Source organism: Anoplopoma fimbria, chromosome 24 (assembly GCF_027596085.1).
Source record: "Anoplopoma fimbria isolate UVic2021 breed Golden Eagle Sablefish chromosome 24, Afim_UVic_2022, whole genome shotgun sequence".
Taxonomy (NCBI): domain Eukaryota; kingdom Metazoa; phylum Chordata; class Actinopteri; order Perciformes; family Anoplopomatidae; genus Anoplopoma; species Anoplopoma fimbria.
In genome coordinates, this window is record NC_072472.1 from 4,300,888 (window position 1) to 4,323,132 (window position 22,245).

At 40.1% G+C, this 22,245-nt stretch overlaps 1 protein-coding gene across 1 annotated transcript in view; it reads left to right on the forward strand.

Moving 5' to 3' along the window:
* The window catches only part of jade2 (jade family PHD finger 2), a 171,506-nt gene that overhangs the window by 9,914 nt on the left and 139,347 nt on the right, over positions 1–22,245 (forward strand). Inside the window, exons 2-3 of the mRNA XM_054626084.1 lie at positions 11,504–11,567; positions 17,432–17,517. Of these exons, the coding sequence (XP_054482059.1) occupies positions 11,504–11,567; positions 17,432–17,517 (150 nt within the window). The remainder of the gene's footprint in view (positions 1–11,503; positions 11,568–17,431; positions 17,518–22,245) is intronic.

A 22,245-nucleotide genomic window follows, 5' to 3' on the forward strand; every position in this document is an offset into this window, starting at 1 on the left:
CGTGAGGTTGAAGGGGGAAAAGTGAGTGATGGGCAGCTCTGCATTGCCCTGGTTTAGACTTTCTATGTCCGCGAGGAGGATCATGCGATTGTTTCACTTTGTGCATGCGTCAGAGAGTGTGCGACTCTGTGTCCGTCCACGGCTAATCTCGCATTCTGCTGCTGCAAACTGCACAATATTTCCGGTGGCCGGTAATGGCTGCATGATTAAGAACGTCTTGTGGTTGTGGAAACTTGCACTTTAGCAAAACACCTTTTATATCCTGTTTTATACCGCCATTGACTTCCTGCTGACTCCTCACTGACTACTCTGGACCGGCTGTTATTGATAACACAGCTGAGCTAGTTGACTAGGATTTCTTCAGACAAGTTGTTGTTGTTTTTTTGTGCGTTTTTTCATGCTGAATTATTTTTTTTTCCAAGAACACACAGTTTGCCATTCAATCATAAAATACACAGCGGGTGTTGCAGACAGACCTGGCAGAGATCTGAACTGAGTCAACCTGTCTAGTTGGACTTTTTTTTATTAGGCCCCAAGGCAGGCAGCTCTTATTCTGTTAAATCAACACACACACACACACACACACACACACACACACACACACACACACACACACACACACACACACACACACACACACACACACACACACACAGAGAGAAACATAACATCAGGATCATAGAGACAGAAAGAGACACACATTGGCACACAAATATACACACACACAAAAATATACTGATAAGTAAACCTCTCCCCAGGATGCACAAACACACATCTCCATACACACAAACACACACACACATACTGACACTGACACACACAGACACACACACAGCCCTGCCTTAGAGAGATGGCTTGTTATGAAGCAATTTATATGCAAGGATTCTTTATCAAACCGACTGACCTCTGGCTCCTCAAGGAGCTCTGAGCACCGGCCAGTTGTTTGTGTGTGTGTGTGTGTGTGTGTGTGTGTGTGTGTGTGTGTGTGTGTGTGTGTGTGTGTGTGTGTGTGGCTGTTTGGCAAACAGCTTCCCTTCTACAGATTATGGTTGTTGGTGCTTGTCTTGTGTGAGCATGTACAGTAGCTACAGAGCACCTTTTATCATCTGCACTATTGATATTGATTTTAAATGCTTCAATATATATCGACAAATGTGTATCGTCATCTCTGTGTGTGTGTGTGTGTGTGTGTGTGTGTGTGTGTGTGTGTGTGTGTGTGTGTGTGTGTGTGTGTGTGTGTGTGTGTGTGTGTGTGTGTGTGTGTTTCCAGATGTTCCAGCAGTAACTTAATGTCCTGACAGCCAGACTGCCTACTTCTCATCTCCAGTATATCTTTGTGTGTGTGTGTGTGTGTGTGTGTGTGTGCTTGCCGCCGGCTCTCTGCAGCTACAGTCTCTTAATAATAAATCACCATCATGGCAGACGTTGTAGTTGTGCTGACCTTAAGTGCTGCAAAGTGCTGAAAAAACCGAGCCACAACAGTGTTTCTGCTGAAGTAAATGCACTGTCATCCACGGGGCTGACGGAGGGAGAGGACAGACAGACAGACAGACAGACAGACAGACAGACAGACAGACAGACAGACAGACAGACAGAGGGCTAACATACTTGCAGACAGACAAACAGATGGCAGGCAAATGGGTTGACGGGCGAAGAAGCAAAGAGTCAAGCAGTCAGACAGACAGAGAGACAGATGGTGAGCTTACAGGCAGACAGACAGACGGATGGACAGATAGACGAATGGGATGCAGCCATTCAGACAGATTTGAAAGCTTGAAGACAGACAGACAGACAAGAAGTCCAGCAGAGGGCCTGTCTTGTCATTTATGAGAGACCAGATTGTTAACAATGACGTATTTGTACAAATAAATATCTCATTCGCTACTCTTTAACAGCTACAACTACTACTACTATTCATAATAATAATACATTTATTTGATACAGCACTTTAAAAGGTTCTCAAAGGCATATAACTTCATAAAAACAGAAACAGTTAAACAATTACAATATAAAAGTAAAAGAACAGTCAATCGACAGGCAATTAATTGCTAACGATTCTTTTAGTAATGTTCCCCACGATAGTTATCGGCAGATATTCAGTAAAAATATGCAATCAGGAGATCATCATTAATGCCACATTGTGAACAACAACTCTCGTTAAAATCTGCAGAAGGAGAGCTAGTAACATTCACAGTACCGGAGCCAACAGCTAACATACGGAGGTTCCATTGAGTAACATAACAACGCTCTATTCAGCGAAAATGAGTATTGGGTGGTGTAAATTACAACGTTAACATGCAAGTTTTAAATGTTAGCTTGTAAAATGTAGGCGAGAAAAACTGTAATAAATACAGTTGTTTGAAGGAGAGGTTCTCACAGCAATATTTTATAGAGGTTAGAGGGGAAGAATGACCTGTTAAACTTCTTTATGAGAGTTTTTTGGGCTGTTCATTCACAATCATAAATCGGTATCGTGGCCAAAAACTTCTCCTAAAGTAACATTCGCTTCCTTTTTTTCCCTACTGAACCGATCCATACCTCAAAGCCGATCCAAACTGGGAATTTTGTGATCCATTTAATTAAAAAAGTAATTTGTGTAGCAAAACTGCCAAACATTTGCCCGCTCCAGCTTTTACAGTGTGAGCATCTGCTTGTACTTGTATTTTATAGTATTATTTAGGTGTTGGACAGTTTTTTTAGATCAAATGACATCTGGAAAAAAAATTCTGGAAATTAATCAACAAGGAAAATCATTGTTCGTTGCAGCTCGAGCTTCTGTACGATCAGCGAAATTATCGGTCAGGACGGTTAAAGTTCAGGTATCAGAAGCTGTATCCACAAAGTCAAAAACAGACCTGCCATCCAGTGAGATTAGAGGATTCATCAGAGTCCTGGATTATGTTATATATACCATTTAATCGCATCACAGCTGACTTGGATTGCTGAGGGATTTACAGGTGCTGGTTCTCTCAGCTTGACTGGCATCGCTCTCACCTTTACCAAAAGAGCAAAACTAAACGGAAGAAAAGCTCCGGAGTGCTAATAGGCTGCTATGAACCCACAGTGAGTGTGAGAACACCCCACATCAAGTATACACTATGAGTCTGTGAGCAGTCAACAGCTGCTCCTCCAGCTTCCAAACTGGGTTTCTCTGCTGAATCTTACCCTTCTTTAGTCCTGTAAACTGGTAAAATAGCTGACACATGGATTTTCTTTCCCACCTGTCCATGTGCGACTGTTTTCTCCGACCTGTTCTGTTGCACATTTCAAAAACCTGTCCCCTTTAAACGCTCAGCCAGACAGAGTGCTCTCGGCAGTGTCATAGTCAGCCAATTAATGAGCTCCCCAGGCGGCGTGGCTTTCCCAGCATGCATTAGTCAACCTTCTGACTGTTTGCCTTATTGTAAATGTTTACGGCTGACACTAAATTATGCGAAGAAAATGTGGCTGATGGAGTTCAAATGAGAGCTGGAGGTGGATGTCTGAACTATGAGGCGTGTTTAAAATTCCGGTTATTCTTTTGTTATTTTTTTTACTTTTCTTCAGTGTTGTGGAATGTAAAGTCAAATGTGCAGGATTGTTGCCTTTAGGCATTGATTGATGATGTGGAATTAAGGTTGATGGATGTTTTGCATGTATTTGGATTATTTCTGGGATTCGGGAATAATGATGGATTCTCTTTAGAAATATGTTTTTATTTGGGGTCCAAGCTGGTGATGGATGGCGACTGTGGTTTTAACATTTTTGGCGCTGGTTTCTGTTTAGCTTGGTTCTTGTTAGATGTTCAAATTGGTCTTGCAAGTGCTCAATGACTACTGTTTCCACACAACAATCCTACAATCCTAAAAATAAATGGCAGAAAATTGGCACAAAATGGAAACAAACTTGGATGAGATTGATTTAGAGGTCCGGTTTGTTGCTAATCGACTTAAAGAACTCTTAAATTGTAATATTTCATATTTCTTTAAATGTGTTTTCCTCAAGAAACCATTGGAACAGCATCTGTGTTGACTGAAAGGGAAGTCAATGGGACAGATTTGTCGATCTCTACCACATGGTTTGAGTAAAACGAAACCATACATCAGTCTGATATCAGGCTAGTCTCAGTTTGGGTTTGGAGGAGGGTTTTGATTTGACAGAGATTTTATTGGCTTGATTGACCTTGTTAATAATCATATTATTGAATCACACTCCTTAACCACTGACTGGTCTTTAAACACTCAGAAGTTTAGCGTTCGTGGCCGATGTTTACTTCTTCACCCTCAGCAGATTAATGAATACCTTTTGGATCAATCACACCAAAATCCTGCTGCCTCAGTTATTAGCCACGCTGTTGGCCATTTCCTCTGTTTTGTTTGTACATGTGTGTGTGTGTGTGTGTGTGTGTGTGTGTGTGTGTGTGTGTGTGTGTGTGTGTGTGCACTGTGCATTGTCTGGCTGCCATTCAATGCCCCCTGGCTGATGTGAACCATGCATGAAAAGGAAGCCACAAACTGAGTCACATAGCTCTATAATGCAATGCAGCCAACTGTTACAGTCTGTGTGTGTGTGTGTTTTTAATGTGCTCATGTTTGACATTGTATGCTTTTACAAATCGTATACATCTGAATGCTTGGCTCTTCTATTTTTATACCCTGCCACCAGCATCACATTGGGCAGAACAATGCGTCCCCATTGGTGGCGTCTGCCTGTCTCTGTGTGTGAGGACACATCCTTGAGAACAATGCAACACTTGACATTTGACTCACTTCATACTTTGCACTACAGACTCCAACCTAATACATTTGCATATTAACAAGGAAAAACTAATTTTGTTTCAACCATTTCCCCTAGTTGCTTTAAGACCCAGAGTTCATATTCACACCATTAGCTTATTATTTGAATTAATGAGCTCATTAGCAAAGCTTGTTCGGTTTAATAAAGCATGGTGATTACATCAGGATGTAGGCAAGTTTAAGGTGGATTTAGTGTTTTGTGCATATCTCTGCTTCTTTTTCAGTATATGGATATACAGAACATTAGTGTGTTGAAATGTAATTTTGTATTTTGTGCAGAGCGTTTATCTCTGCCTCTGTACTTATGTGTGCTTCCTGCTGTCTTTCTCTGATTTGTTTATCTTTCTTAGCATTATATAGTCTTACTGTCTGCATTTTTTTCTGGTAAAACTCATCTTTCTCTCTCCATCTTTTGGGATATCACTCTTCACCCCCTCTTTCCAAACTTCATTACTTCCTTCATTTAGCCAGGAGACCAATTTTTTTTTTTCTTCAGAAATGTTCAAAGCCAAACCAGAACCACATTATTTCACAATATGGTTGTATTTCTTTCTGTTTGATAGTGTTCTCTCGCTCGTACAACCTGGTTTCATTGCCTCTGACAGATGGTTGCCTCCAGCTATTGTCCTGCTCCAACTCTGACAAAGTGCAGGTTTAGACGGTGCTAGTGCAGCATGGGATCATGATGCAACAGAAACCAATGGTATGCCAAGGCAGTTTAATACACATACACACACATAATGCTGCTCTGTTATACTGCAATACTTTATGTATACAGTGGGATAAGGGCTGCAACTATCAATCATTTCCATAATCACTTAATCTGCCTGTTTTCTCCAATAATCAATCATTTGTATGGTCTATAAATATCAGAAAATAACTTAAAATAAATTGCCAAACCTATTTAGTTCACTATCATGGAAGACTTGCAAAAACAGCACATACTCACTAAGACTGAATCCGAATTTAAATGAATAATTGATTATCGAACATTTTGCAGTATGATGCAAAATAATGTTGCAACAGAACAGAATACTGTAGGCACCTAGGAAACATAGAGAATACAAATATAATTCTATACTATCATGAAATAAGTTACATAAGGCTGCTTCAGGAAGTTTTGGGAATGTGGCCCACAACTCAACATATCCCCCGTCCGGGCCTCCAAGATTTATTGCATGAGTAGCAACAAGTCCGACGTGTCCAACTACTTCCAGTCTTTTCCAAAACACTCTGTAACAAAGCAGAAAACATTGTGATATAATGAATTGTCTGCCGGATCGTATCTGAGGAAGTCAATATTTTAAGATAAAATAGATGAAATAGATGGATTAATTGCTAAATTCACAACATGTTTTTTATATATATTTTTATATACTTTCAAAACAAACATTTTCACTGTAGTCATAAACCGTTACCTCTCCCACAGGCAGCTGTATTATCGGAGCGGTCTAGCAGCAATCTAACAGCACCATAAATTACATTTATATAACCACAATTACACACATTTAGATGTATGCTAGCCGGAGGTTACTTTATTTCAGTATGCTACAACAATGCAAAGAAGCATTGAGAAAGCAAGAGAAACATAGAGAGAGATACTGAGAATATTGCAAAATTTACAACAGGTGTTGCATAATTGAATAATGTTTTGTTACTATGTGAGGACTGTTATCGTGGCCATACCGCCCCAAGCCAAAAATAAGTGGTTTTAAATAGAATTGCTGTTTCTTTCAGCAGTCTTTGGAAATAGCAAAGTTAAAAGTCAAATAAAAAATGTAACTTAACTTTGAATTTGGAGAAAGAAGCACACAATTCCTGCATTATCAGTTATAGCTGTTTGGTAAGATGGCAGACAGTTTGTCACGGACTGTTTCTTCGTGTCCCCGTGTTTCTTTTTTGTCTTTTTACTTCTGCCCCTTGTGTTCAGGAACTAACCCAGCACAGACCTGGAGTCTGGTTCCCTGGACTGATTGAGATGAAGTTGTACATTTGTGAGTCTTTTCCCGTCTCCTCTTTTTTTCCCTCCTTTTTTCATCCATTCCCATCCCTCCTGAGAACGAGAAATATCTCAATCTAGAGTCTGGGCTCTGGTTCACTGGACTGATTGAGACAGGCTAGTCTGTACTGCATGAGCGAAAGAGAGACATACAGTGGAAATGGAAGCTAGGGATGAGAGATAGAGTGAAAGGAAAAAAGGAGGATGTCAGGTGGGGAAGGATGGAATTGGGGAGAAAATGAACTTTGAGACTTTTCTTGGCGGTTGGAGGTGATCCTGCTCCATAAATGATAGGAGGGGGATTTTAAGTAGATACAGTGACATTTCCAATTACCATCAGTTCTTTCACTTTAACGGGCCAGCGGTCCCCCCCCCTTACATACTGGGCTGCCACCAGAACAAGAGGTTAAAGAGACTGTCCTGTCAGCTTACAATCACCGGTTCATCCTCCATGACAGCTACATGTGACAGAGACACCGGACCCTTTATCTGGTCACTAAAGATACCAGCAGCCAGTAAATGCCTAAAATGGATACGTTGCCTCAACCAGTTAGTCAGCGTAAATCGAATAAAAGTCAATAAAGCCAGTAAATGGAGCAAAACACAATTACCGGTAATCGTTTCTTTCTTTTTTTTACAATTGTACAGTGAAATAGTACATTTTAAGTTGTTTTTTTCTGCATGTAGACTAAACAACTTAAAGCAGCCACAGTTCTTCAGAGTAGCTCGTGATGGTCAATACAGCGAGAAAAGAGGCAGCATTGCACAAGAAACGTTGCAGCACTGAGAGAAAATCATTATAATCCAGTCCAATTTTCCCCCTTCTGAGTAGGCATACAATCAAGCAAGTGTTTGGCTACTGCTTGGAAGTACTACTTTTATCGCAATGGGCGTCCTCAAAGACACATTTACAACTAAAACAGAGAAAGTGGAACCAAAAAACTGGGACAGAGGTGGAAAAAAAATTATTCTCCAATTGCTGCTGTTACATAAAACAAAAACCCCTAAATTATAGGAAGATTCGCTGAGGCCTGTCTTCACACAACAGGGGATTCGTTCCTGGATTATTTTCGCACATAACCAAGCGGCGGATGGTTAGCACTGTCAGCAAACCAAATGCAAACCAAATGTCAGCAGCTAGCCACAAGCTCACTGATATGTCAGTGTGAAAACCCACCCTCTCTTTTCTGGAGACATGAGTCTGGTTGACTGGATAGAAGTTTTTTTTTTTTCATTCCAAACTGAAGTGTCAACCATCTGTTGTGAAATAATTGGCATAAAAATGTGTCTGCAGTGCAGTTTTTGAACAGAAAGGTGAACAGAAAGGAGACTTGGGGGAATCTTGCACTTAAGGTAATTATTTTTGTCCAAAGTGATGTTTGGACAAACTGACCAACTAAACTCAAAGGGACAAGCAAAATATATTAGTATTTGATCTTCCAATCGTAGAGACCAAAATGTAAAAGCTTGGTGCCATACCTGCACGTATAATATATTAGTATTTGAAGGTTTGCGAAATTAAGTCCATCATGAGTTTTATTATTTACACCTGTGAAATTTCCCTTCTGCGACATGTCAAAAAGGCCTCTTGTACTTCCCTGACTGTTAATCTATGACATCTTCTGGGAGCCAGCGCTGCGACTCTACAGGTTTCTCACCCCGAAGCTCTGTCACATGTCATTTTAATGGAGATTCGTTCGCCAAGCTGAAAGCGCTGCAGCGGGGGATTGAACCCCGGGTTGCTGTGTTTATGAGTAATGGGAGAAGAGAAACAATTCTCACCCTCGGTGCTGCAGCGGGACTAGCGTAGCGTAAATTGCTAGCGGATCCCCCCTCGTCTCTCATGCTAAAACATTCGTTTTTGTAGCATTTTGGAAGCATTAAAATGCCTCCCAGCTCATGATGAATGCTTTCCATAACCTGACCTTTCCATTTAAATACGGCGTAGGAGTTCCTTTATATGTAGTGCAACAAATTGAAGCCATCATGTTGATGGATGGAGCCCAGCTAAGTTAAACTTATCATGAAAAACAACCCTCCGCTGCAGGTATAGCCATCAAATATTTAGGAGCCACCTGAGTAAATATTTCCTTTATTTTTTGGGGTTGGTTAAATCGAGTACCGATGCATTTTAAAGTTGTATTTAATGCTCTGTATTTGGTTTAGCCCGTTGCCATTTCCGCCACAAAAAACACCCTGTAAATGCTTCAAACAACTTGTAAAGCGACTCATTTAGAAAGCTAAATGTGTGATGAATAGAAAACTCGAAACTATTTTACGTCACATTTTTTTTCTCTTAGTGCTCACATTTTCCTTTGGGTGGTCAGGAAAGAAGAAAAAAAAATAAAATGACTGGGCTGCTTTAAAAAAGAAAAAAAAAAGAAAAACAACTCTGGTACCCTGAGTGTGGTTTAAGTGGGTCGCCGGAGAGTTTAATAGGCGAGAGGGGGGGAAACCCTGAGACGGATCCAAGCGTGCAGACTTGAAGTCAGACAGACGTAGCTGGAGGAAGTCAATGATGTACTTAACCACTCTCCTCAAAGGCAGGAAGACGAGGTAAAGCTGGACGAGTGGGGGGGAGGGTGGAAAGATGGAGAGAGAGCGAGAGAAGCGAGGCCGTGGAAGTCAATAATGTACTTAACCCCGCTCCGCAGACTCCCCGTGTGTTATTATAAGGAAGGGGAAGATGGGACGAGTGAGACGGGAGGACTCGGGGATGGAAATAGAGGCAGCGGAGAAGAAACGCCGTGTTTTTCTGTCAGCATAAATGTCAGAGTAGTTAAGTGTGGAAGGCCGGGGATGCAGGAAGAGCCCCATATACGAGGGAATAGCCCAGTTTTTACGACCACATAAATCTCCGTCCCCCGTTAGTGACGTTTGTAACCCCCCGCCCTCCTCTCTGGGCCTTCCTGCCTCGCTCTAGCGGTACACTTAAAACCTCCTTTTGACTCCTTGACTGTTTCTGCGGCGCTCTTTTGCTTCATTTCTCTCTCTCTCTTTCAGACTCTCTTGACCCATGGCCTCCCTTTTTCCTCTCAGCGGCACTCTATATATCTTCCTCCTTTTGACCCTCAAGAGATCAGGGCAAGAGATTATAAATATCTTCATTGGGTTTCTTTTGCCGCCCTTTTTTCTCTTTGATCCTCGTCAGGGACACTTTGTGAGTTTGTGGGAGTACGATTTATTTAATCCTGAATCATATTAACACGTTGACCATCGGATATTGGTCAATGCTTCTGGCTGTGTGTTCAGTTCTGTGATGCGTAGCGGACGGGCAGGAAACAGAGAGCAGGTTCAGGATCAGTTCTCGCCAAACCCACTTGTTATACATCGTCATCTTTAACCTGCTGACAAGTGATCAGATCACAGATAAGTACTGTTCCAAACTCCATTGAAGAAACTGGATAATTTATTTCATGAGTCTTAAAACTTTATTTACAACCTCTCTGATTAACAAACGTGCATGGTGGAAAGTAACTGTACTTTAACTGATGTACTGTTGGAGGTACTTGCGCAATGTTTGAGGATTGACTTAAACATTGTCGGAGAAGCAGCCCCTCGGAGCAGCCCCTCGGCGGCGCCCCCCCTCTCCCCTTACATCTTCCTCTGTCGTCTGCAGCTCTGAAGTGAGACTCACAAGTGTCAGAAGAAATGTGGAAACAGTAGAACAATTAAAGTGGTTTTCGACTTGGGAATTTAAATCGCATTCGCTTTGCGACACTTGTGGATTTAACATTATACTTGTTAAAAAAAAGGGTTTAATTTGGGTTCATTCAAGCTCTTAGGCTCCAATGAAGTCATGAAAAGTTAGTAACAAGAGTTTTTATGCTTTTTCCCATAGAGACAACTTCTTTCCTTCATGTTTCTTTTATCTCAGTTGTATAAAGTATGTCGCTACCTGATAGAGGCTCACTCATGTAGATGCCTTGGGACTAAAATATTTTGTTGCTGTCAGGTTAAATTTAAGGTAGATTGGTTTTCTTTCTTTTTTTTGTCTTAGAAAGTTATGTCTACATTCATTGCTACTCACCAAAACACATTGTTTGTATCCTTGAGGTCGAACAAACTCGTTGAATGCGTTTCCTTTCTTTATAAAAGATTTGCCTTTTTCTGACGGAAACCTCGTGCAAAAGATAAAAAGTAGAGCATTTTTGTTCTGGAAAAATTGACATATTATGTCATTGTAGGCTGTGGAAGCTTGACTACATGAGGTTGTTTAATAGAAATGTTCTCACCACACTGCAGAGGTTGCTTTTAAATGTCCTTTTTCAGCAAAAACCACCGTCCTCTGCTGCTTAACGCTTCAAAAGGTGTCCTAGTTTAAGCTGGTTTGAGAGAGAAGTGTTTTTTTCCCCTCTATTATAACAAAGAAAGACGTACCTACCGTATTAAAGCAGATGCATGAAAGGGGCCTTGTGCAACAGCTCCCACTGAATACAGCACCGATGCATGATGAGTTCACAGTCGGCGTGCTCGAGGCCTCCCACTGTACGTGAGGAAGCAGAACGGCCGTGTCATTGTGAGGTTCCCAGCGAGTCCAAAAAGCGCGAACGTGTAACGGTGATCAAGTCGGGTTTATTCTGGCAGGCCTGCTGGAATGGAGGCTCTGACAGATTGGTGCCATCAGCGCATTATTTCATTAACAAGTGTGTTTTCATGGTGAACATCTTCTCACTCGTCATTTTTCTCTCCCTCTCTCTCTCTCTCTATCTTGGTGCCACCCTGACAGATGGAGAGCGAAAAGAAGAGGAGAAAATACTCCACGAGCAGCAACGACTCCGACACCACCGACAGTAAGTTGGAGATATTCAGGGAATAAGAGGGAGTGTGTTTGTGTGTGTGTGTGTGTGTGTGTGTGTGTGTGTGTTTGTGTGTGTGTGTGTTTGTGTGTTTGTCTGAGGGAGTAACAAACCTGGAAGTGTCAAAACAAATGAGTTCCCGTGCTGCTGTTGTACGTTGAGCTGCCTGGTTTTAGTCACCTCCCACAGGGCTTTTCTCACATTTACTCTCCATAAAGACTTTCCTCTCTGACTCACTGACGTCCCTCCTCTGCTCATTAAGACTCCCCACTTTTTGATAAAGTATGAAGCCAAAGTTTGAGAGCAAAAGTTTGTTGAATGTTAAAAAAATTCTACAGATAGCGTGGATGAGATTTACACAAGCTAGAAGAAAGATTGTGGTGGGAGAACATCTTGGAATAAACCTTTTATTTTGAAGGAATCTTAACTGATAGAAATATCCTGCTTGATCTACTTAAAAACATGAAGGCAACTTTTTGCATAAGATTATTATGAAGATCAACCAAGACTGGTCTTTGAATGAATCACTTATTTTTCAAAGTAAAGTCAACTTAAAAGTACTTGCAAAATTAATTTAGTTTACTTGGAAAATTAAACTCACTTTACTTGCAAAATGTATTTTTTTTACATACAAATATTAAGTAGGTCTTGCTCGATCTACATAGTGATCTGATGCAAAAAGCCGCTTTAAAAGTCGATCAAACTAAATATTCTTCAGTGAAATATCATGGCAATTAAGTTATAAAATGTCATACCTTTTGTCAGAAAGTAATAAAGTCAGCTAAATAGACAGGGTATGCTGCAACACAGATAAACGGACGGGGCTTCATCTTACATCAGACAAAGAGGGAGTGTGCACAAAAATATACATTTAATAAAAACATTGGCATACATATAACCACATCTGTTGGGTTATCACAGCAAACAAACAGACAGGAAATTATGGAATTGTGGTTTGTGTTTGTTAAACTTTGTGTTTCGCTGCATTTACCTCGGTATTCTAGTGAGACATCAGCTGCTTCTTCCTTCTCTACAATGAGTTGCTTATTGGATCTCTTTGCACGTTTGACTCTTACATCATACCCCAATTTTTGACATATTATGATTTCTGCAAGATCCAACCATGTCATATTATATCCTCTGACCTTGGGGATCTCAGTCAAATCCTGCAGCTGATCTTTGTCTCACACATAATTTGGCTGCAAATTCAATAAAACATGCATCTCACATTTTCTTAAGAAATCTGTAATATGCTGTAATCACATTAAGTTAATAGGCTGACTGATGGACTGATTGTAGTTGATGGCTACAGTCTGATAGATAGAGTCATGACACAGACTTAAACAGCCACTGAGACACACAGAATACTGGATATGAAGTCTGGCTGTATATAAAGACTTGTGGTCTGTATATATCTCTATATACAGCGTATGAGACAGAGCGCCATGAAGAGATACACTGCGTGATGATGGGAACATCTGGCCAGTCTGACACATTACCCACTCTGGCAGCTTCTGCTGGAAATATAATAAACAGTGGTCTTTGAACAGTGGTACAGTGTTACACAAGCACACTTGGCTCCAACAGCTGATTACTGTCCATAAAAAAGAAGGATTTAGTCATTTTAATTCAATTTTAAATGTCATTTCTTTTGGCTTTTTTGGCAGTAACATGATTCATTCTTGGCATTTTGCGGTATGCAGCTTACAAAAACAAGCAAATATATTTCTTTGGCTATTCCTCTATGTCACAGCAGCATAGACAGAAAACATAGATACATCAGTGAATTAGAAAACAGATTGTGAGTGGACCTCACTTTTGTTTTTGTGTCTCCATAAAGGCCAGGCTGAACTGATGAAGATTTCAGATATTATTTTACTACTTTACTAGGCTTAGATGTTCCCGGCTAACAAAAGAAACCAACGAAAAGTGGCTTAATTATCCTTCTTAAACTTATTAAAGAGTAACCAAACCCCACAGAGTTTGACTATCCTAGAATTTAAAAAAAGTCCTGTCATGTTGGCTCAGTTTCTGTAACCAGTGTAGCATTACAATCACAGCACCAGACTTTAAATTAATCCATTACCACATTAAAAAAATCTAGTGAGAGCAATGTGCTTTCTTATGCTGTCAAAAAATGTATATCTAAGGAGGATGAATTCTGGGTAATGTAGTGATTCACACTAGCAATACTGGTACTGTTATCAATACTGTTGTTAGGTTCTTTTTGTTTATTGTGTGAGAAAAAAAAGTAAATTAAGAAAAGAACCAACATTTTTTTGATCTTTCTTCAGCAGCAATACAATACCAAAATCTTTCATATGCATTTGCCGCTAAACAATGCATGTATTGACCTATTCTTATTAGCAAACTCTGTATGGCATCACTAACGTTACCTGCAGTGGACGAGGAAAACGGCAGGAAACTGTGCATTTGTGCAGATTTAAGTTCTGCTTGTTCTCCAAATGTTTTGATAAATTGCTGGTTATACCCTTTTACTTGTTAGAGTTTCATTTAATGTGTGACATCCAGTTTAAGGGGGCATCCCTACATTTGAACCCTGCACCAGAGGTTGAAGTGACCTCGTACAGGTTTAACTGCGGTCTGCATGTATAAATCCTTTTACAGCAGGTTTAACAGGCTGTTTTTCAGACCTCACTGCGCCACCCTGAGCCGAAGGCCGCACTCTTCGCCTTGTAATTAGCCTTTAGCCGTTAGCTTCCTGGGGCCAGTGCAGCAAAGGGCTCCAGCTGCATCTGTTGACTGGAGGTTATCAGGTTTCTAATTGAAGGATGCCCATGATAATTTTGCCTGCCGTGCACCAAGCGGGGCTTTTAATTAACACACGGCCATGTTGGTAAACCTCCTACTGCGCTGAGGCCTGTTTGGCCACACTGATGATGATGTGGTGCAGCTGCCTCGTGAGGCGTGTGGATGTAACCTGTAACAGACGCACACACATACTCTAGTGGAGTGCAGATGCATAAATACACTCAACAATGTCTTGCAGATTGGCACACAGACTCACAGATGATATTCACATATACAGATCCAGAAAAAAGAAAAAACAACATAATGTGTCCTAATAAGGTGTTGTTCCACCTCGAGCCTCCACAGCAGAGATTGTCCAAGACTCTTAAGTGTTTTGATGATGGTGTTGGAGAACGCTGATGTCAAACATGTCGCTCTAAAATTCTCCCACAGATGTCAAGGTGTCTTGAAATGTGTTGAAAGATGAAAAATTACCACACTCGCATACAAAAGCACAGATGAGCACATAATGACATTCCTATTTAAAAATGCCACCACACCCCTCTCACTATGCCAATGTTTTTTTTTGTGGTTTTGATGTGCTTGTCTTGGACAAGTATATAGTAGCTCTGTCCAAGTTTACTTTTAAAGAGTAAAGACAGGATCACACACAGTCTGTTAGGCGTTACTCTTTGACAATAACACTCAATTTCAAGGATCAATTTAAAAATCATTTGAATAAACCCACTCATGGCATTTAATTGACCCTTCACCAAGTACTGCCCTTGAGTGCAGACTGGCCCATCGTAGCATAAGTTAATTTATCGGTCAATGATATGAGTCACTGATTCTCACATTCAATCCTGTTCTTTATTCTTCCCCTTTATTCTGTTTATTTGATCATTTAGTCATTTATTTTACGTACTTGATCATTTGATTTGTATGTATATGAAATAATAAAGTCATTGTACACCTTGAAAAGAACCCTTAAGATTAAGATTAGATTGATTAATATCACATTTTTAAGTCTTCCCTATTTATCCAAAATAGGGTGGCGTCCAAATTAAGTCCAATGTCAAATTCTGTTCGTTAAACTAATGGTGGTAAGTCTGAGTAGCATCTTTCTTTTATACATATTTAAGGGTTTCTAAATCATAATTGAGTTGTTAATACTAGTCACATATCCTGATATTCATTACTTATTATTTATTCAATCTGCTACCAGCAACGACGCTACACTACGTTAGCACATCATTAACTAGCGTTAGCACTGAATGTATACGCGTGCTGCTTTTGCTTTTTAATGATTGTGACAGTGAATAAAGACCTACCCGACTCTACAGAAACAGTTTTCTTTCTTAATTTCATTGTCTTTTATCTCAACTCCAGGTGATTTTGTTGGGTCACTTTTACACTCTGCTCTGTAGCTTTAGCTTATATCTTTATCTTTTTAATTGCTGAATCATTTTGACATATTAGATATATCCTTCAAACACATATTGTAGACCTTTTTGTCTTCTTTTCTGAGACATTTTTTAAATTTTTTCCAAAAATTAGGTAGTATTTCTTCAGGGACTGCAGTTAGTGACAGTGTGGGCTCCATGGTAACGTCGATCTGACAGCTTGACAGAGTAGCAGCAGGGGGCGGGGCTTAGAGAGGGATCAATTCACTCTATATCTCTTGTCATGCTGTGGCAGTGAAAGTGTGTTTGTGTGTCGCATGTGTGTGAGTACATAACTCTTGAGAGCTAGAAACACAGAGTCAAGAGGCAAAATGTGTTTGATGATGGGAATTACTGTGGCTGTGTGTGTCTGACTACGAGCGTGCATATGTGGCAAACACGTGGATGTGTTAGCAGCTCTATACACAGTATATATATATATATATATATGTGTGTGTGTATGTGTGAATAATGTGTGTGTAGGGAAAGGGAGTCTGTAATTTTGAAGACGAGGCCTGACAGCAGCTCGGCCCCGGGCGCTGTTAGTTGTTTAGACGTCACACGTAAAATTAGCACGGTGGCAACACTGCTGTGGTGGCGAAGGAAATATGTTGAGTGGGAGGCAGCACACACACACTGACACACACGCACACATTTACTGTCACGGTCACAATGTGCTATATTACACAGTATTGGCAGATATATGATTTCCATTATGCCAGTATGATGTAATTTAATTGCCAATGTGATGCAATTTTTAATGACAGCACAGACAAAAATGAGCTCTCGGCTATACATCTGTTTCAGTAGTTTTGTGATTTCAAAATATATACAAAATCAGCATAAATTAAATTACACACACTCTTCTGTTCGCATACATTGGCGCGTGGATAAAACACACACACACACAGGGCAGCTGATTGAAGCGGTGGGTGGGATATTGGCTCCAGCGGCTGCTTAATTGGCATTAAGTTGTGTATTAATGAGGTTGTAAAGGACCACAGTGGACTAACTGCTTAACAAGATGCTATTTATACTGTCATTACTTATTAAACCGCTTAATAGATCATCATCAGTCTGCTTCAATTAAAGGCCTGACTCAGCAGTAGCGCTGCCACGGGCATCGGGTAAAAAGGGTTTTTAGTTTGGCTGCTTTCTTTCAGTAATTCTCTGCAGTGTTTGAATTACAAAAGGCCTTGAACTCACATCTCATGCTCATTTAAGAATTTTTTTTAAATAGATGAGCAGTGTTTGTGCTCTCGATTAAGTAACTAACTCCCCGCTGGTTCATGATGGTTTACGTTGCAGTGTTTTTTTATTGTATTTGTATTGTAAAAACTCTCTGGAGACGTTTAAAGTTTCTTTTGTAGTGGATTTGAACGCACGCTGTGAGCATAAAGTCTGGTTGACAGCGAAAAAACCTGCTCTTCATTCCACCCTCAGCACTTTAAATCAAACTCGTGAATGCACATTCTTGTCAAATCAAAGACAGATTACGTTTGTATAATGTTCTGCTCCAGATGACTGAGCACTTTCTCTTTACAACTTTGTAACAAGCTGTGCTAATTTGTCTACAAGAAAAGCCTTTTTTCTCAAAAGAACACTTCTTCAGAATTTAGGGTAATAAGCATGGTTGCCTTTTTTTAATTGATCTTATTTCTGCAGGTCAGGTGACGTTGTGGTCCAGGTCATCCAAGAATACGGGCACCAACAGCACATGGGTCCGCCACCAGCACAAGAAACCGTCAGAGGTAAGTTCTTGTGGCAGCTCGGTTCAGTGACTCGAGCCATATGCACAAAAATGTATTTAATGAAACACAGAGCCTCTCTTTGGCCGTTACGAGCTAACGGTTTTGCTCCACTTCACTCGCTGTCTGTTATTTGTTGCGGCTTGGCTGCCTTCTCATGAATGGTCAGATTCCAGCATTTTGTCTGGTTGTAGTGGTTGCTGTGTGATCTGCAGCTTTTTCTTTTCTTTTTTTTTACGACCCAGCAGCTAATGTAAACCCTTAATTCAGAGCTTGTGTTTGGTTTTCTGGACAAGCTCAAGTGGCAGAGCCGATTGCTGTAAAGTTGAACAACAAAATAATTTGAAAAAAGGAAGCAAACATACATTTTGGAGATCCCCCATCACGCTTTTCTTGCAACCGTTACCAATTGATGATCCATATTAGCCAACACAGATCACTTTTTGGGTGTCTTTTGTTTTATCAGCTGGTCTACAAAGCTTCAGGCTATTTTCATTCACCACCGTCCCAAAAATCATTTCAACCGCTCTGGAGTCAGTGGAATCCATAACAAATTCAAAATGTTATTTGACTTTTTTATAATCATCTTTAGTGTTTTATTTCCTCCTAAAAACACAGAATTCAAATGATGAGGAAAAGAAACTTTCTTGTCATTATAATAAACAGCTTTCAGCTAGAAGTTAAATAGGTCTTACTTTGCTTTCTAATATCTATTTCATATTGCTCTAAAAACAAACATCTCCTTCAAACAACTGGATTTAATAAAGTTTCTCACCAAAACTACATTTTACAAGATTACATGTGAACACATCATGTTAACGATATCATTTCCCTTCGCCCATTACTCATTTTCACTGAACAGACCTTGAACACATCATAATGTGACTGAATGGAACCTCTGTACGTTAGCGGTGCTGCTAATGTTATTAGCTCTCCTCCTGTCTATTATATCTGTTTTTCACAGTGTAACATTATCAGAGATCGGCAAACAGAAAGCATAAATGCAGATGTCCTGATTGCAAATGTTTATTGAATCTAGACCGATTGAGATCAATAAAACTTTATTTAACGCTATGATGGTAAACTGTGTAACTACTTTGTGTACCCAACAGTGAAGGGGGGATCCGTACAGATCGACAACGGTCTATTACAACCCTACAAAGCCTACTCAACTACTGTATGAGACAAATTAGGAAAATAGAAATGAATAGGGACCATTTGTTGCAAGGGTACCATTCCTTACATCAGCACCCTACTTTGATTTAAGATCCAGAAAGCCCTGATGCAGCCACTGCAGCTATATATCAGCCTCCTTAACTGGAACAAACACACTTCTGTCCAATGTAAATACAGCCATCTCCGCCACCACAGCTAAATCAACCCGGCACATGGATGGCACAGATCGGTTGGCCCTAACTACCAGGTAGAAACATCCTTATGGTCACGATGAACGATCCCAAGGGCTCTCAAATGACCACCCTGAGGAAGAAGCTGGCATCAGCCGGTTGGGGAAAATGGTGCAGTGGAACCAGCTGTGGCTTTGCTCCGCCTGCCACAGTCACACATTCCTCCCACTCTGTCAGTGAAGTGGGTTCAAATCCGTTTAAAGGAGAACTCGTCTCTTGCCGTTTTGAAGAGTTTCATTCCAAAAATAACTATCTAGCCATTTGGAACGAATTACATCTGCTCTTAAAAATTAGAGTCGAGGAGGAGCACTTGCAAAATTCTAAAGATGTTCAATGGAGCCCTTTAAAACAACGATCTTTTACAAAATGAATTAATACCATTTTTAGAGGGTAATGTGTTCTCGCCTCCGCTTTCATTTCTCCTCCATTCTTCCTGCTAAAAAATGTCAAAACTGTTCAGAGTTTAAGAGCGCAAATGTTTCTCTTTTATAACTTTTGAAAAGGAGAATGAGTAGAGCATGCATGCCCCTGAACCACCCCGAAGTACAAGTCATCAGCAGAGCATCTGTCATGCCTGTGCATTTGAAGCTTCCTCCCCCTCAGCTCCATCCAGTTAACCACAGGCTGTTGGAAGGTCCTGTCAGCAATCAGTCTCTCAGTAATTACTACTGTAGCTCTCTGCTCTGACCTCTGAAGGAGCCAGGGGCCACGTTCCCTTTCATAAAACACCGCCTCCTTGCATTGCTCCGGGGCACGATGCTCTTTCGTTAAAAAAAAAACGATGTTTCACTGTCATTTTTTTTTTTTTGCGGCAGCGGTGAGTGATGTGGGAGAGGTTGAACAAAGAAAAAAAAAATGGAGGGTGACTCCTGTCAAACTGTCAAAGTGCAAAGTTTAAAAGTGGGGAATGTGCATCTGAGCTGATGTGAGAAAAGCTTAACTTGTTGAGTGTGAAAAGTGTGCTGCTGTTTGTATTAGTGCTGCTGGAGGGATATTGGCAAATCACACTGGCTTTTCATACTGTACTTGTTGATCCTTTTGTCTGTATTGATGTGTTGCCCCATGTTTTTTTAAGACCTGGAAAGCAATGACATTTTGTTCAGTTGAATACATTTATGAATGAATCACAACAAACTTGAATTTGAGATTACAGTTTGTAGAGTTTTGTCATTCAAGCTTGCACACAGAGAGAAATATAATCCAAGACCTGCGTATGAAATTGCAGCGTTAGTAAATTATTGTAGATATAACAGTTCAACTCACTATATAATTACATTGAGTTGGTTGACTTAACTCTCTCAAGCTTTATTTAGCATTTGACTACATGTGTATTCAGTGCTATTAATCCAAATGTATGTTAATTGGGTAACTGCTCATATTTCTAAAGCAACACCTTTTTTTTTGTTGAGTTAAATTGTTCAAAAACAGCTGGTTGCATGTCAGCACTGAGGCGTTGGTGAGTGCTGTCAGTGTCCTGAGGCAACAGCAGAAACAACTTGATGTGTGTTTAACTTGTCAAAGGTCACGACCCTGATTAAATGACACACCCCTTCTACTAACGATACTTAAGCCTGAGCAAGCACTCGAGTGTCGCTTCCTTTCCTCACCTGACAAATATATGTGTATCGAACCACTTCAACACTATCGCTGTTCTTTGGTTTTATTACTTTACAGAAAATGAGCAGCATAAAACACAACAGGAAAAGTCTCAGCTTTTTTTTTTGATCACTGTTTTCCTTTTTGACACCGACTAATTAAAAGACTAAAAAGAGGCTTTGCAGTAGATCAGTCAGGCTGATATATATCAGAGAAACAACATCCAGTAATGCCACATTTACATGTGGCATTTGGTGTTGAACTTTGTCATAAGAAAAGAAGTTTCATTGATCCAAAAAGCCTGATGGCAGATTAGTGCTATATTGTAGCAGTGTTTCCAGTACGATCCATTATGTTCATTAAAACACTGGTTTGATGAAATATAAGACATACTTTGTTGTTTTTTCAACACAAATGCTAATGTGAATAAGAGCTTGGTATGGAGTTTATTGGTTGTTTTTATGTTGTTTCTGCTTCGTGTTTGAGATATAATGTGGATTGTTAATAGTGGCAGCAGGACATAACTTTTTATATTGATCAACAAGAAGTAAAAGGAAGTTAAAAAAAGGGAGATTTTATTTCAACTTTTAGGCATTTTCATCAGATTGATACCTTTATAGACTCATACTCATCCTCGGTTCAGGGAGGTGTGGCGAATGGTAAACATTACGTACTTTTGTAATGACAACGTAGCTCTTTTCTAAAAAAGGAGTCGACTCTATTTCCGCCTCTTTCACTGCAGCTTTGACTTTTCAAAGTGGTTTAGAGATCTTTACTCGGTGGGAGGAGCACACAGTGAAGCGCTTTTTTATCTCAGGGCGTTGAGATTGAGGATTTTGAACATTTTAAAAGACAAACAGGAAGTTATCGTGACATAAAGAACGCACGTACATGGCACATATTTGGTTTTGTGGTTAATGGTTAGTGGCAGTGTTTGAGCACAAGATAAAGACTAAAAACACATATGTGGCTTCATGCAACGGCGTAGATAACAAACTAATGCATTGTAATGTAATGTAGCTGCAGTGATACTGAGTCACCAGTTGGAGTGAGAACTCTTTTTTTTTTTTTATCTCTCAGCCTCATTACTTCTGACAAAAGCAGAGCTCCCCCAGAAATCCCCCTTCTCTCCCCCGGGGGATTGTGTGACAGTTGTCAAAACACTGAAACATGGGCAGAGGACACACACACACATATTTGTTAGATTCTTGACACAGGAGGTGGAAACATGAATACACACACACACTTTGCACTCTGGGGGTTTCTCCCAGGCATGTGGTATTAACATTTTGTACTACACACCCAGTCAGGGGAAGAACTGTATTCAAATAGTTTCATTTGAGTATTTTTCTGTCTGGTTGCTTTGAGTCTGAAAAATCAGTCCAGTCATCAGGTAACATATATGAAGATACCTGTAGTTATAGGTGTTTGTACATGATGTGTGTTGATGGGATTCTTCTTTTTTTATATACATTTTTTTATATATTTGATAACCTTTTCTAGCTTTTTCTGTAAGTTGCATAACATTTTTTAAAAAGCATCACCTGTTGCTGGGCAGATTGGAACATTTGATTTTATGAGTATAGGATTTGCACTTTTGGCTGCTCAACCACACTTAATAATTCTTGGGAAATCCAGAACTGTGATTTATGAAGAGTTATTCTTGTTGCCAAGGTTTCAGGATCTACTTTAATCTTTTGTGATCATTTTTTTAAAAAAATTTTTTATT